This window comes from Odocoileus virginianus, unplaced genomic scaffold (assembly GCF_023699985.2).
Source record: "Odocoileus virginianus isolate 20LAN1187 ecotype Illinois unplaced genomic scaffold, Ovbor_1.2 Unplaced_Contig_20, whole genome shotgun sequence".
Classification (NCBI taxonomy): domain Eukaryota; kingdom Metazoa; phylum Chordata; class Mammalia; order Artiodactyla; family Cervidae; genus Odocoileus; species Odocoileus virginianus.
The window spans coordinates 1,379,977-1,396,464 of record NW_027224337.1 but is presented as its reverse complement, the minus strand read 5'-3'; the positions used below and the strand labels follow the sequence as shown (position 1 = coordinate 1,396,464).

Genomic DNA, 16,488 nt, shown 5'->3' with positions numbered 1-16,488 from the left:
AAGTGTGTTTTTAAGGAATTATCTTCCATAGTGACTGAACCATTTTCATTTCCAATTTTATTTTCATTTTGCATTCTATTAAACTGCAAAATATAGGCTCTTTAAGTTGTTATTCAAAATGAGGGAATTATTGCCTCAACCCTTAAACCTCACATCTTTCCAATAAGCATTATAGAACAGCAATCAGAGCAGAAGAAGAAGTAAAAGGAATCCAGAGAGGAAAAGAAGAAGTGAAACTCTCGCTGTTTGCAGATGACATGATCCTCTACATAGAAAACCCTAAAGACTCTACCAGAAAATTACTAGAGCTAATCAACGAATATAGTAAAGTTGCAGGATATAAAATTAACACACAGAAATTCCTTGCATTCCTATACACTAACAATGAGAAAACAGAAAGAGAAATTAAGGAAACAATACCATTCACCATTGCAACAAAAAGAATAAAATACTTAGATGTATATCTACCTAAAGAAACAAAAGACCTATACATAGAAAACTAGAAAACACTGATGAAAGAATTCAAAGAGGACACAAACGGAGAAACATACCATGTTCATGGATTGGAAGAATCAATATTGTCAAAATGGTTATACTACCCAAAGCAATCTATAGATTCAATGCAATCCCTATTAAGCTACCAATGGTATTTTTCACAGAACTAGAACAAATAACTTCACAATTTGTATGGAAATACAAAAAACCTTGAATAGCCAAAGTAATCTTCAGAAAGAAGAATGGAACTGGTGGAATCAACCTGCCTGACTTCAGACTATACTACAAAGCCACAGTCATCAAGACAGTATGGTACTGGCACAAAGACAGAAACATAGATCAATGGGACAGAATAGAAAGCCCAGAGATAAATCCATGAACCTATGGACACCTTATCTTCATCAAAGGAGGCAAGGATATACAATGGAAAAAATACAACCTCTTTAACAAGTGGTGCGGGGAATACTGGTCAACCACTTGTAAAAGAATGAAACTAGAATACTTTCTAACACCATACACAAAAATAAACTCAAAATGGATTAAAGATCTAAATGTAAGACCAGAAACTATAAAACTCCTAGAGGAGAACATAGGCAAAACACTCTCTGACATAAATCACAGCAGGATCCTCTATGACCCACCTCCCAGAATATTGGAAATAAAAGCAAAAATAAACAAATGGGACCTAATGAAACCTTAAAAGCTTTTGCACAACAAAGGAAACTATAAGCAAGGTGAAAAGACAGCCCTCAGATTGGGAGAAAATAATAGCAAACGAAACAACAGACAAAGGATTAATCTCAAAAATATACAAGCAACTCCTGCAGCTCAATTCCAGAAAAATAAATGATATTCAAAAAATGGGCCAAAGAACTAAACAGACATTTCTCCAAAGAAGACATACACATGGCTAACAAACACATGAAAAGATGCTCAACATCACTCATTATCAGAGAAATGCAAATCAAAACCACAATGAGGTACCATTACACACCAGTCAGGATGGCTGCTATCCAAAAGTCTACAAGCAATAAATGCTGGAGAGGGTGTGGAGAAAAGGGAACCCTCTTACACTGTTGGTGGGAATGCAAACTAGTACAGCCACTATGGAGAACAGTGTGGAGACTCCTTAAAAAACTGGAAATAAAACTGCCATATGACCCAGCAATCCCACTTCTGGGCATACACACCGAGGACAACCAGATCTGAAAGAGACACGTGCACCCCAATGTTCATCGCAGCACTGTTTATAATAGCCAGGACATGGAAGCAACCTAGATATCCATCAGCAGACAAATGGATAAGGAAGCTGTGGTACATATACACCATGGAATATTACTCAGCCATTAAAAAGAATTCATTTGAATCAGTTCTAATGAGATGGGTGAAACTGGAGCCCATTATACAGAGTGAAGTAAGCCAGAAAGATAAAGACCATTACAGTATACTAACACATATATATGGAATTTAGAAAGATGGTAATGATAACCCTATATGCAAAACAGAAAAAGAGACACAGATGTACAGAACAGAATTTTGGACTCTGTGGGAGAAGGCAAGGGTGGGATGTTTCAAGAGAACAGCATCAAAACATGTATATTATCTAGGGTGAAACAGATCACCAGCCCAGGTTGGATGCATGAGACAAGTGCTCGGGCCTGGTGCACTGGGAAAACCCAGAGGGATGGGGTAGAGAGGGAGGTGGGAGGGGGGATCGGGATGGGGAATACATGTAACTCCATGGCTGATTCATGTCAATGTACGACAAAAACCACTACAATATTGTAAAGTAATTAGCCTCCAACTAATAAAAATAAATGAAAAATAAAGAAAGAAAATAAAAATGGAGTTTTGGGAAATGAGCAGAATTTTTTATGTCTGTAAGAAGGAGTGCAATTCCAGAGAGAAAATCATGTAGGAACACATACACTGAGTATAAGACTAAAAACATTAATAACAATGGAATTCTGTATAGTTAGCAGTGTTGGGAGTTCCTACAAATTGTTCAAAATTTTTCTGAGACATGTAGATTATAAATATTTGTTGTATCTTCTATGGAATTTAATTTTTAATCTCTAAAGTCTTTTCATGGTCATTGGTTATCATGGGTAATTAAAGTTCACTTTTACCATTTTATAAAATATACAAACTATATTTTCTTTGTCGGACGATGAATCACAAACCTGTTTAATTGACAAGCACAACTGCAGTGCTCTGGGTATGGAGTGGAAGGGAACCTGATTACAGTGGCATGTGTCCTGAATAGTAGGAAAGGACCTGTAGCTATACATACAGTTAGGTCCTAAACCCATAGTTTCTGGTAAGATGATTTGCTCTGAGAAATGGAGTAGTAACTGGAGGGGAGAGTATGACTTCAAAGAAGAGTTCTTTAAGATGGGGGTTACTGGAGCATATGTGTAAACTTTAGCAATATTTCTGTAAAGAAATGCTGTGGAGCAGAAGCAGATAATTCTAATACCTATTTCTTTGAATAGTAAGAGAACTTGGTTCAAGAGTACTTAGTGTAGTGTTTGGTCTCTCACGGGCACTTTTTAAATTTTAACAATGAAAAATAACTCAGCCATTTAAAAACGAGTGAAATTCTGCCATTTGTAGCAACATGGATTGTCCTGGAGAATATGATGGGCTCTTCCAAAGATAAAAACACTACGTGCAGCTATGCTAGTCAAGCTGGTAGTGGAAGATGACGAAGTTCTATGTAACTACTCCCCCTTTCCCTGCAATGTATGATGCAAGTCATAAGCAGAGAGTCAAGATGTGAAATGGTATTTTTAGGGAATAACAAACAAATTCTATTGGGTGAGGCAATGGGATACTATATTCCTGGGAGTTAAGACTGAATACTGCAAAAAGATAGCATTTCCAAATCAGTGTATGAGTTAAATACAATCACAACAATATACCAGTGGGGTTTTTTGGACAGTTAGCAGATGATTCAAAAATTCATCAGGAAGAATAAACCAATGATAAAACCTAAGAAAATTTTGGTGAGGAAAAATGGAAACAGAGACTCTTTATTGACCAGTGGAACTAGAGAACAGGAGCAGAAACATTCTCTACTGCTGGAGTTACAAGACAGCATATAGTCAAGCAACTATAAATACAGTAACAGTAATAATAAACACATACTATGGAAAGGTGATTAAGATTACTAGTAAGAAAATCAGCTATTTAGAAACAGAACTTAAAGCTCATCATTCATCATATACCTATATAAACTGCAGATTAAAAAGTCAAATGTCACTTACAAAATTATTAAGCAAATCTAAAAGAAATTTGAGAATATTTTCTGAACAAAGAATGGGAAATGTAAGGATCTACAAACAGCTACAAAAAAAAAAACCTCATTAGATGAAGCAAAATAAGTAATACAAATGAACACAGCTGTTACATTTTCATTGATATGTTTAATAAATAAGCAAAGCAAGTTCAAATGATAAGACAGCTCCATAAAGTGTACAATAAACAGGCACTTCCAGCTCAACATTATGACAGGATGGAAAGGGTTTCTAAATTACTTGTTAGCAATCTGGCTCTTTATAACAAGAATTTAAAAGAAGTTTCTTGGCTTGCACCCCACTATTTCCACTTCTACAATTTGACATAACATAATATATACCCTTATGTAGGAAAATTTGGAGAGACAAAATTAAGTGTAAGGAAATCCTAAATATATTATAGCAGATTCATATGATGACATTATGTAGTCATTTGAAATGCAGTTTTATTAAGAATATTTACTAGTTAGTCATGTAATAGTTAGCATGGTTTACGCAGAAGGCAATGGCAGCCCACTCCAGTACTCTTGCCTGGAAAATCCCATGGGTTTTCCAGGAGGAGCCTGGTATACTGCAGTCCATGGGGTCGCAAAGAGTCGGACACAATTGAGCGACTTCACTTTCACTTTTCACTTTGATGCATTGCAGAAAGAAATGGTAACCCACTCCGGTGTTCTTGCCTGGAGAATCCCAGGGACAGCGCAGCCTGGTGGGCTGCCGTCTGTGGGGCTGCATGGAGTCGGACACGACTGAAGCGACTGAGCAGCAGCAGCAGCATGGTTTAAACACTTTGCCAAGCACTGGTCTAAGTGCCTTATCATCTTATTCAAGACTCCCTAAAACATCATGAAATCATCACGAGTTCTATTAATATCACTGCTTTTCAGATGAGCAAACTGAGAAACATGTGGTTTAATTTAATGTTCAAAGATGCACAGATGATAAAAGGACTCAACACTCCCTCCCTGCTACTGTCTCTCTCTAGCCCTACACTATAGTGTTCCTTCTTCACAGGAAGAAGTTCACCAAATCTTAAACAACAACAAAGAAATAACAGAACTTTAACCAAAATGTACAAAACTATTCAGTAAAATACATATATGAAAAAGCAAAAACTAGAAACCTTAATAAGTGATTTTGGCTTCTTTATCAAGTTTCAAGTTTTCTGTTTTTATGATGAACATGGATTAGTTCCATAGATTATTATATTTGTATTATCATTTATCTTAATAGATGAAGCAATCTAAGACAGTTTTTATACAGAAAGATTTTCTGAGTTTTAACAAAGCATTACCTCAAAAATAATCTCAACTATGTGAGCCAAGGTGTTTTTGGAGATTCTCAACTGAACAGATTTTATTTTCCAGTTTTTGTTATAAATCTTCCCACACTGATACATTGAATGATAAAAATAAAGCATATCTAAACTAATAGATATGCTTCCCTGGTAGCTGAGATGGTCACGAATTTGCCTGCCAACGTGGGAGACCTGGGTTCGACCCCTGGGTCGGGAAGATCTGCTGATGAAGGGAATGACAACCCACTCCAGTATTCTTGCTTGGAGAATTCCATGGACAGAGAAACCTGGAGGCTACAGTCCATGGGATCGCAAAGAGTCAGACACGACTGAGCGACTAAATTTCGTTCTAAGCTAATAGAAAGTGAATTATATTTGGTAGTCTTCCTTTCCTGTGGACATAGACATATACATATACTTACCATGCAATTATTTTGATGTTTCAAAACAGGTCTGTCTGTATGTAAATTATATATATATATATGTATATATATGTATATTTAAATCAAGCAAATACACATCACATGACTCTCCCTGCTATTGTATCTCCAGTCTTCACTTGAAATTTGAGAATTTCCACATTCCATTTTATTCATTTCCATAATTTTAATTTCAGGCAGTATAAAAATGTACATTTATTTATCTAAACATAAGGGCTTCCCTGGTGGCTCAGATGGTAAAGAATCTGCCTGCAATGTGGGAGACTCAGGTTTGATCCCTGGGTCAGGAAGATCCCCAGGAGAAGGGAATGGCAACCCACTCCAGTATTCTTGCCTGGTGAATCCCATGGACAGAGGAGCGACTGGCTACAGTGGTACTACAGTGGCTACTGGCGGGCTACAGTCCATGCAATTGCAAAGAGTTGGACACGACACAGTGACTAACAATTTCACTGTAACACTTTTAACGTAAGTACTTGTACAAATACAGTCACAAATTCATTATTCTTTCCAACTAATTGCTTGAACAACCATCTGCCTAACAAGACAAGAAGCCCAAGATGTCTTCTGAAGATATTTCTCTCTACAACTAAAAATCTAGTTCAAATGAAAGCAGTCCACCTCTGATTTTAAGAGGCTGTTGGAGTTTGCTCAGTCTGTTATTAGCTATATCATTATCACTGCTATATGATATTGAAATTGAAACGTAGTCTATCATGTCTGTGGCCATGAAATGAAAAGACACTTGCTCTTTGGAAGAAAAGCTAAGACAAATCTAGACACCATTTAAAAAGCAGAGACATTACTTTGCCCACAAAGTTCTGTCTAGTCAATCTGTGGATTTTCCAGTAGTCATGTATGGATGTGAGAGTTGAACCATTAAGAAGGCTGAGCACTGAATAATTGATGCTTTTGAACTGTGGTGTTGGAGAAGACCCTTGAGAGTCCCTTGAATTGCAAGGAGATCCATCCTAAAGGAAATCAGTCCTAAATATTCATTGGAACGACTTATCCTGAAGTTGAACCTCCAGTTCTTTGGCCACCTGATGTGAAGAGCTGACTCATTAGAAAAGACCCTGATGCTGGGAAAGATTGAGGGCAGGAGGAGAAGGGGATGACAGAGGACAAGATGGTTGGATGGCATCACCGACTCAATGGATGTGAGTTTGAGCAAGCTCCGGGAGATGGTGAAGGACAGGGAAGCCTGGAGTGCTGCAGTCCATGGGGTCACAAAAAGTCAGACACCAGTGAGTGACTGAACAACAACTACCACATCTACTTAGTAACTGTGTCAGGAGGTATGTCTATAGTATACATTTTCCCAGGACCCTCCTCAAAGCCCCCATAACCTCTTTATTCCTCAGGCTGTAGATGAGGGGGTTCAGGGCTGGGGTGACAATCGTGTAGAAGACAGAGATGATGTTGTCCTGCTTGGGGCTGTGGAGGGAACTGGGCAGAACATACATGAAAGTGGCAGCTCCATAGAACATCCCGACCACAGTCAAGTGGGAAGAACAGGTGACCAGGGCTTTCTGCCTCCCTTCATTTGAGGGCATGTGGAGCACAGTAAGTAGGATTAGTGTGTAGGAGGAAACAATGGCAGAAAGGGGAAGCAAGAGGAAAGTCACACCTGTCACATACACCATGAGTTCATATCTGGAAGTATCTGCACAGGCCAACTTCAACAGAGGTGGGATCTCACAAAGCAGGTGGCTGATCTGGGACATGCAGAAAGGGAAGTGCATGGTGTACAAGGTATGTCCTAGAGCACTCAGGGATGCCAGGACCCAGGATGTGGCCACCATGAGCCAGCAGACCCTTGGCCTCATGAGGACCATGTAGTTCAGAGGATGACAAATGGCCACATACCTGTCATAGGCCATGAAGGCCAGTAGGAGGTCCTCTGCACCACCGAGGGTCAGTGCCAGGAACATCTGAAGGGCACAGCCTCCAAAGGAGATGGTGTTTTCACGGAGCAGAAAATCCATGAAGGCCTTGGGAGTGACAACAGACGTGAAGAGGAGGTCCATGAGAGAGAGCTGCCCGAGCAAGAGGTACATGGGCACGTGGAGCCGGGCATCCATTGTGATGGCCAGGAGCAGAAGGCCATTGCTTGTGAGGGCCAGCATGTACAGGACTGTGATTGTAGCACAGATCAGCTCAGGAGACAAACTGTCATTCAGAATCCCCATCAATATGAAGCCACTTCCCAGGGTGGAGTTCCAGTGCTCCATTCTGTGTTGTTTCTTTAGTTATGTAGAACCAGACGGTCTTGATGAAAGCCTTTCTAAGGGAGATTACCCTAGTTTTGTGTTGCCTCACATCACTATGGAATTACCAATAAGAATTCCATGAGATGATATCTTTTCCTCTTGGTAGCTAGGTTTGCCTTCTGTCTTCTGAATTTATGAATCTTTTCATTAAATTATTATAAAGTATCCTATAAATTAGAAATAAGCATATTGGTCATAGCCTGTCATCTTTAAATAAGATAACCAAAAGAATGAACCCAAGCAAATATCTTTGTAAATAGATAAAATCATAGCTATCTTCCCAACAAAAAAATACTCTGCACATTGGCTTTTAATTCAGTTGCTTTTCTGCTTTAAATTTCCTTGGGATTCCAATTCTGTTTTTCTGCTCCCCTAGATATCTGGCTTCATTTTCCAGTCTCATTGTTCTGAACAGTTTTCTCAACGGGGAACCTCTTGGCTCTTGGACCACTTAGTCTCTTGTGTTCTTGAACTGTCCTCACATCCTTGATGAGCATACTGCTACTTTACGGAAGGGAAGAGGAATTCTGTGCGTGACTGAATCACTGGGATAGTATAGATTTTGGAGGTTCATATTCAGGAACAGTACAATAGATGTTTGCCTATTTCAGGTAATGATAAGATGTTTGTTCAGGAGGAATGAGGATAGAAACGAAGGTGATGCATGAGATTTGAGAAGATATGGCAAGGTATTTGTGTTTAGGGTACATGATAGAAGGGGTGAGTTATAAAAGAGGGGATTTATAGAAAAGGTCCAAAGTCAACCCATCACTTGAAAGTCAAAGTAAGATCTTGAACAAAAAAAGAGATCCTCTATCTCATAGTATTAGCTGTGTGAGGAAAGACGCTGGTTCTGCTGAGCCCTGAATCTATGTGGAAGTACTGGTGGAAAGGTTTGAGCGGGAGACCAAGTGGTGTGTGGAACAGTGCTACTTAGTTTTCAGAGTCGGACGGAGGACTCAGGAGGCACTCTGGAAAAGAAGAGAATAATCTACCAAATATTTCATCTTTCCTTTGTATCCTCTGCTCTGACCCCTCTATCTTCAGTTTATGTCACCAACGTCGTCAGCTTAGGGTTGGGACATCTCAGTAGTTAGATGATAAAATCCTAAAATTGGAAGGCTTTTCCAATTGATCTAGTTCCTTTCATTCACTCCATAAATATTTACTAAGTGCTTACAACAGACCAGGCACTATATTTGATGCTAGGGAAATTGCATGGATGTAAAAAGCCCACTACATAAACACCTACACACATCTACTGGCAATGAAATACGAAGGAAAGTATAACATACTATGAGTCTATCTAAGTGAAGTGTGAGGAAAGGAAACTTTATATGATCACTTCTATGTCACTTATACAAGCTACAGGCTACAGATGAATATAAGGGGGCTAAGGTCAGAGTGCAATAGCAGAAAGGAGATTGCACTATAAAGGTCAGAACATTGAAGCAGTACAAGTAAAGTATCCTCCTCGCACTTGTGCCACAATGAAGTCTAGGCAAGAAGTCAACCAGAAAATCATCTTCTTGTAAAGCTGTTTCATCATTCTTTGGGGTCTGAAATCTTTCTCTGCCCTCATAAAACCAGGTCTATACGTTGAAACTAAGAAATACTGACTGAAGAACTTCTTTGCCCATTGGCAGCAACAAAAACACAAATTCAAAGACAATTCTTAGTACTGTTCCTAGTATATACATGACTTAAAACACTTTCCTTTAATTAAAAAGATGAATGGATATATTAATAAAGGGAATAAAATAATTAACTTGTTATATTTATCCAGATTTATGCTCCAGGAATTTGGACAGGACTTAAAAGAAAAAGCAGGACTTAAGTAAAGTGGTAATTCTTAGGACTCAAGATCTTTTCTATCTGTCTTCCTCCCCTTGATTCAGAGCCCTGCTCTTTCCTCCTTCCATTCTCTAGTTTGTCTCCACTATGGTCATCTGAAGATAAATGCCAGAAAACATATAGTGTGCCTACACAGGATGAGCCCCCTTCTGAAACACTGCTGGTGATGGGTGAATACCTCAGATCAAGGGAAGAGACTAGAAACTGAGATTAACAGAGGGGCATTGCTGAAATTATAGGAAATGGTCAGACAAAGCCAACGAAGAAGATGGAGTTAAAAATTTGGAATCACATCTTTATGTTATTACTCTGTATCACTGTTAGCATACTTTAAAATAGTCATTGACTTCAATTAGCTTTTTCTGTAGCATTGGACTTTAATATCAAGCAGGCATATATCAAACAGGCACTTAAACTGATTTTAGATCATCCTCTTTTGAGATCCCAGTCTTTTGTGGGTACACCTCAGACCATCTGAGGCCAGGATAATCTAGGTCTAGAGATAATACTGATACTTTTACCAGGATGCCAGCATCAGGAAGTATAGGAACCCAGGTCTTGCCAGTGGAACAGATCAATTGTGGGTATATGTAAAGGTACCTAAAGTATAGAAGGGAATGGATGCGTTATAATGGCTGAGAGACTGAGAATCTAAGAAGCAGAGCAGTGAGGTCTTGACCATATATCTCAAGACCCAGATTCCACTCAATTTTCTTGAAACAAAGAAAGAGCCCTTACCTCACATGGGGAGGGGTTCAGCTGCCTGAGTACACCTACTGCCCTGGTAGTCATCTGAGGGATGAAGATGTTCAAGAAGATGAAGAAAGAGGTGATGGTTCTTCTGGCAGGGGAGGATGTAGGCAGGTGTACAGCTGTGACTGAAATCAAAGGTCAAAGACACCTCCAGTCGCATTGCCAGTCCTCTCTGGGGGTGGAAATGGATGTCAATGAGAAGATGAGAACCTAGGGCAGGATCCTGGGGAAGCAAGGAGTTAAATCTCTATACACATCTCTTGTCCATTCTCCTTGCGAGAAAGCCTTCAGAGCCTTGGCATCATTCTAACTGAATTCTTGAGTCCAGGTACTCAGACTTTCAGGTATTTCTATCTTACTGGGAGCCACAAAACAAGATGAGAAGGAATTTGACTAAAAATGTATAAAAGAAGCTGCCCAATGGAGATTCTACACCAGCCTCACTGTCCCTGGGGCGACAGTGAGCTGGGGCCCTGTCCTGGGGGAGGCATCATGGTCTCATCCCCTCAGCTGACATGACCTCCCCTGAAAATGCTGCTCCAGGAAACAAAATTTTAATGACTCTTCCAGGCATGTCTCCTGGCCTCCAACTCCAGCAAACTTTACCCACTAAATGAGCTCTGAGGCCTGAGGGCTATGCTGCCCTCACGTGGATTTACAGAGGCTGTTTCCAAAGTCCTACTAAATAGACAGTGTCAGTGAATGACCTAAGAAGCAAGGGCCCCTGGTTAGCTCTCTTTCCAAATTACAAAGTGTATCTTGTGGGTTCTGTAAATGCTGCCGCTCCCCGTCTCCCAACTTGTGCCTCTAGCCTGGGCCATTATCAGCCAGAGAGAAATGAACTTTGCAGTGCTTCTGTTCATATCAGGCCTTCCTTCCTTGAGCTTTAATTAGTATCAAACTGATTTATTGAAACTTTCTAGACTTTTAAATTTTTTGTTTCTCCCTTTTTCTTTCATTAATTCTTGAGCACACATGTGTGCATGTTCCTGCTCTCAGTTCAAGTGGACTCACCTGCTTCTAAGGTAATGAATGATACAGCACCTGCCTCTATCCATCACTGCTTCAGTTCAGGCCATTCCCTCACCCAATTTTTTGCCAGGTCCTTCTCATTCTTTAGTCTCTTTTTAATCACTTATTTTTCCAGAAAATTCTGAAACTGCTGCTGAAGTTATATCTTTTTTCTTTCAATTTTAAGCATATGAAAAATACATTTTTTACATTCTGATTATAAAAAGAACTTGCTCAAGAAAATTATTGCAGAAGTACAACAAAAGAAATAAAATAAAAGATTTTTTATTTTTCTCATAAAAAGAATGTACCCAAAAGAAGGTTTTACACATGTGAAATGTAAGAGCACATTATTCACAATTAAAAAAAAAAACAAACTGGAAACAAGCTTTATGTCCACCAACAGTGGAATAGATAAATATTCACACAAAAGAATATCATGCAGCAATCAAAACAAAGGAACCAGAAGGACATACAACAAAACAAATAATTCAGCAATTTAATATTAAGTGAAAAAAAAGAGCCCTAAAGATTATGTATCATGGTACTTCATTTATAAGGTTAAAAACTCAGATAAATTTTTTTAAATTGGTGGATAATTGTTTTACAATGTTGTGTTGCTTTCTGCTGTACAACAATGGGAATTAGTTGTAATTATACACATATGAGCCTCCCTCCCTGCTCTCATCCCACCCCTCTGTGTCATCTGGCTGGGCTCCCTGTGTTATACAGTGGCTTCCCACTAGTTACCTATTCCACACATGATACTGTATATATGTCAATACTACTTTCTTAATTAGTCCCACCCTTTCCTTCCCCAATGTGTCCACAAGTCTGTTCTGTATGTCTGTGTGCCTGTTTCTGTGACAGGGATTTTTTAAAAATAAAAAGTACAGAACACTTTTATAAGGAATAGGAATAACTTTTATAAGGTTAAAAACTCAGATAAAATCTTTTAAGAGGAACACTTGTTGATTCAGTAAAAACTGTATAAAATAGAACAAAAGAGAATGACGGACATAGGATATGGAATAACCAGTTACTACACTGAAGGGAATCAGAAAGAAGGATACTGTATTGAGTTATTGAAGTATATAATTCAATATTAATACTTATTTAATTTTCTGAATTATTATTAATTATTTGGGACATAGTCATATTATATTAGAACTGGAAAGGAATTGAAATATCATATAATTTAATCCCATATTGATTTTATAAGTGGATTTATAAGAGGATTCTTGTTGCCAACAGGAAATGACTAGATCATGGATAAAAAAATGAATAACAAAAGCACTGCCTGCAGGCACCTATCCAATATCTCTTCTTCTTTGATGAGCAGTCTTTCAGTTCTAATCTTTTGACTATCCTTTTGCATTTGTCACTATTGAGTACTTCTCATTTCTTCAGTCTTTTTCCTTCTTATATTTATGACACACCACTATAGCCAGATTCCCTTTACAGATCTTGGATTTTTATTAATTTTGTCATTCCATCTTTCAAGTTGGTTTTAATCAGGATGTTTCCAAATGAATAATTTCAGAGATAGAAGTCCCATAAGCACAATAGCAAGCAATAATGGAGATAGAGAGTGACTGGAAAGGGTGTTGTCTTAGACTGTATGTTTGGTGAAGGCCCTAGTGAGCTGACAGTTTTGCTGAGAATGAACTGTCAATGTTGAGTATGAATTAAGTGCACCAAGGCTGATTAGCAGAAAATTCCAGATGCAGGGAATATCCAGTGCTAATGACTGGAGGTTGAATGCACTTTTCATTTTTGAGGAAGAAAAAGAAAGTAATTGTGGCTAGAATATAACGAATGTAGACCTCCCAGACATTTTAATAAAAAAGCTTGGTGTGAGTTAATTAAGAAAATTACAGAAATTAAAGCATTAGATAGATAATATGATCAATAAGATTTCTTTAGACATTGAAATTAAAAAATTAAAAAAAAATTTTTTTTAATTGTGATCCTGTGTTCATATAGCTTCCCTTGTGGCTCAGCTGGTAAAGAATCTGCCTGCAATGCAGGAGACCCATGTTCGATCCCTGGGTTGGGAAGATCCCCTGGAGAAGGCAACGGCTACCCACTCTAGTATTCTGGCCTGGAGAATTCCATGGACTGTATAGTCCATGACTAAGTGACTTTCACTTACTTAAAGTTATGCAGATTACCAAGTTTAATTTTCTGTTTAATCATTGTCTTTCTCCTAAAAGGAAGGCATGACCACGCGGTTTTCCATAGTGGCTGCACCAATTTCCATTCCCATCAGCAGTGTAAGAGGATTGCTTTGTCTCCACACCCCCTCCAGCATTTGTTATTTGTAGACTTTTTAATGATGGCCATTTTGACCAGTGTGAGGTGACTTCTTGTAGTTTTGATTTGCATTTCTCAAATAACTAGCAATGTTGGGTATCTTTTCAGGGGCCAATTGGCCAACTGTCTGGTGGCACTAGTGGTAAAGAATCCACCTGCCAGTGCAGGAGATGCAAGAGACCCAGGTTCAATCCCTGGGTCAAGAAGATCCCCTGGAGTAGGAAATGGCAACCCACTCCAGTATTCTCACCTGGAAAATTCCATGAACAGAGGAGCCTGGCAGGCTACAGTCCACAGGGCTGTGCTCAGTTGGACTCGACTGAACATACACATGCACAGTGACAGTGACTGTCTTCTTTAGAGGAACGTCTGTTTAGGTCTTCTGCTCGTTTTTTGATTGGGTTTTTTTGTTGTTGTTGTTATTGAGTCGGTTGAGCTGTTTGTGTGTTTTGGAAATTAAGCTCTTGGTTCCATCATTTGCAAATATAGGTTTTCATTTTGTTCATGGCTTCCTCTGTTGTGCAAAAGTTTGTAAAATATTTCTTCTTTATTTAGCTTTTAAAAGAGTTACCTCTTAAAAGAGTTATATTTGTGTTATCTTGTGAATTTCAAGTTTTTTTTAAGAAAGGCATTAAGTTACTCATATTTTGAGGTTCTGGGCACAGTGTTTTCATAGGGAAGGCATTCAGTGAATATTTGTAGAGAAGAAGATCAACTGAGGTAAACAAGGCAAGGAAAGAAAAGAATGAAGCTAGTAGAGCTATTGTTGTATATCACAGTGCTCAAAGTACTTTTTCAAAATATCAAAAATTATTGCCTCTGAATGTTGACTATCTTCCAGCCAGTTTGCTCAGAGCTCCCTTCACATCCTTGTTCCTCAGGCTGTAAATTATGGGGTTCAGCATTGAAGTCATAACTGAATAGAACAAAGAAATGACCTTATCCCTTTCATTCATTGTCTTGGAATTGGGTCTCATGTAGGCAAATATTCCAGAGCCGTAGTAGAGAACCACAACAGTGAGATGGGAGCTACAGGTAGAGAACACTTTGAGCCTCCCCTCCCCTGACTGCATCCGGATCACAGTGGAGATAATATGCCAGTAAGAGACCAGGATGAGGGAGACAGGAGCTAGGAGAACAATCACACCCATTGAGAAGAGGGCCATCTCAGCATTGTAGGTATCTGCAGAAGCCAGCTTCAGGAGTGCAGGAGGTTCACAAAAATAATGATTAATTATGTTCTGCCCCTGGTAGGGGAGACAGAGTGTAAATGCACTGTCCACTGAACATACAAATGCCCCACTGATCCAGGACACTGTGGCCAACTGGATACAAACCCTCTGGGTCATGAGAGTAGAATAGTGTAGGGGCCTGCAGACTGCCACGTAACGGTCATAGGACATCATCGCCAGAAGAACACACTCTGTACACCCTGCTAGGAGGAAGACAGCTATCTGTAGTGAGCACCCAGCAAAGGAAATGGTTTTCTTTTTTACAAGGAAGTGGACCAACATCTGGGGAATGATGCTTGTAGAGAAACAAAGATCAACAAAGGACAAGTTTTTGAGGAAGAAGTACATGGGAGTGTGAAGTCGAGGGTCAGTTTGGATAAGGATAATTATGAGCAGGTTTCCAAAAACAGAGAGAAGGTAAATGACCAGGAAAACACAGAACAGCAAGATTTGGATCTTTGGATCCTGTGAAAGTCCCAGCAAGGTAAATTCAAGCACAAAAGTTTGGTTTCCTTCTCCCATTGATGTTTATCCCTGTTTACCTGTCATCAGAAGGAGAGTAGATGTATTCTGAATGTTTGATTTCACAAGCTTTATAAACAAGTGCAATGTTAACAAGTGTACCTTGGGGACTATTTGCTTTCAGCTGCTTCCTACAATGTGCCAGTTAGCATCAGAATGCATATGGTCACTTCCACCAATTTATATAGCTTTTTAAGCCCAGTTTTCCTTGCTTGATCCACTTGATTGTCTCAGTATCACAGTCTATACAGTTTCCTGACAACTCCTGACAAGGTAATTTACATATTGCTAAATTACTGTGAAAATATGTTACAGGTATTGTCTTTGTTTTGATTTCATTTCTTCACCTCAAGAAATATTTTGTACTTGCTAGACTCAGCAGTCTAAGAATGAGGTGAACTTGTTTAGTCAATAAAAACCACTCACTTTTTATATTTCAAAATTAAAAAATAGGGGTCAATGTCAAATTTGTCCATAATACTCCCAAAACATGGCTTGGAAGTTCAAACAGATAAATCATTGTTATTAATTCTTGCATTTTTCCATTGTGTTTTTATAAAGAGGCTTAAGTAGCAATCCAAACAGGACAAGGAAGAAAAGAGGAAGTTACGACCATGGACTCTAATCCTGACCCTTGTACAAATATTTCACAGGATAAAGAGGAACTTCTGAACTGAATATTACACAGCCCTGTCACACAATTTCAGCTCACCTCAGACCTCAGGTTTAGCCATGGTAGACAGTTCTGACTCTCCTGGCACCACAGACAATTTACCTCAGGGACCCCCTGCTGTCTTTCAGCATTCTGCCCACAGTGTTGGAAGCATGGGTAAGTTAATGTCCCAGAGGCAACCTTTAACCAATGGACAATGGGAATTGATGAATAAGTGCACCAGACATTTCTGGGAGGCACCTGTATGCTTCTTAGAAGTTGAGCTTTATATAGTTAAGCCTCCATTGTTTAGTACTCCTACTGTTATTATTATTTCCTCTAAA

At 38.9% G+C, this 16,488-nt stretch overlaps 2 protein-coding genes across 2 annotated transcripts; both read right to left on the bottom strand.

Annotated features, from left to right (window-relative positions):
* Positions 1–6,835: 6,835 nt before the first annotated feature.
* On the bottom strand, positions 6,836–7,967 carry OR2AG2 (olfactory receptor family 2 subfamily AG member 2). Its single transcript, XM_020877522.2, has one exon. It carries the CDS (start codon positions 7,763–7,765, stop codon positions 6,836–6,838), a length of 930 nt encoding a protein of 309 aa, XP_020733181.2. The 5' UTR covers positions 7,766–7,967.
* A 4,664-nt stretch (positions 7,968–12,631) lies between these two features.
* Positions 12,632–15,857, bottom strand: LOC110127351 (olfactory receptor 2D3-like). The gene has a single exon (XM_070464176.1). The coding sequence runs from the start codon at positions 15,490–15,492 to the stop codon at positions 14,569–14,571; it is 924 nt and encodes a 307-aa protein (XP_070320277.1). The 5' UTR covers positions 15,493–15,857; the 3' UTR covers positions 12,632–14,568.
* Between the last annotated feature and the right edge of the window lie 631 nt (positions 15,858–16,488).

Coding starts and splice junctions, on each gene's coding strand:
- LOC110127351 (XM_070464176.1), bottom strand. CDS start 15,492: ATGGGAGAAGGAAACCAAACTTTTGTGCTTGAATTTACCTTGCTGGGA.
- OR2AG2 (XM_020877522.2), bottom strand. CDS start 7,765: ATGGAGCACTGGAACTCCACCCTGGGAAGTGGCTTCATATTGATGGGG.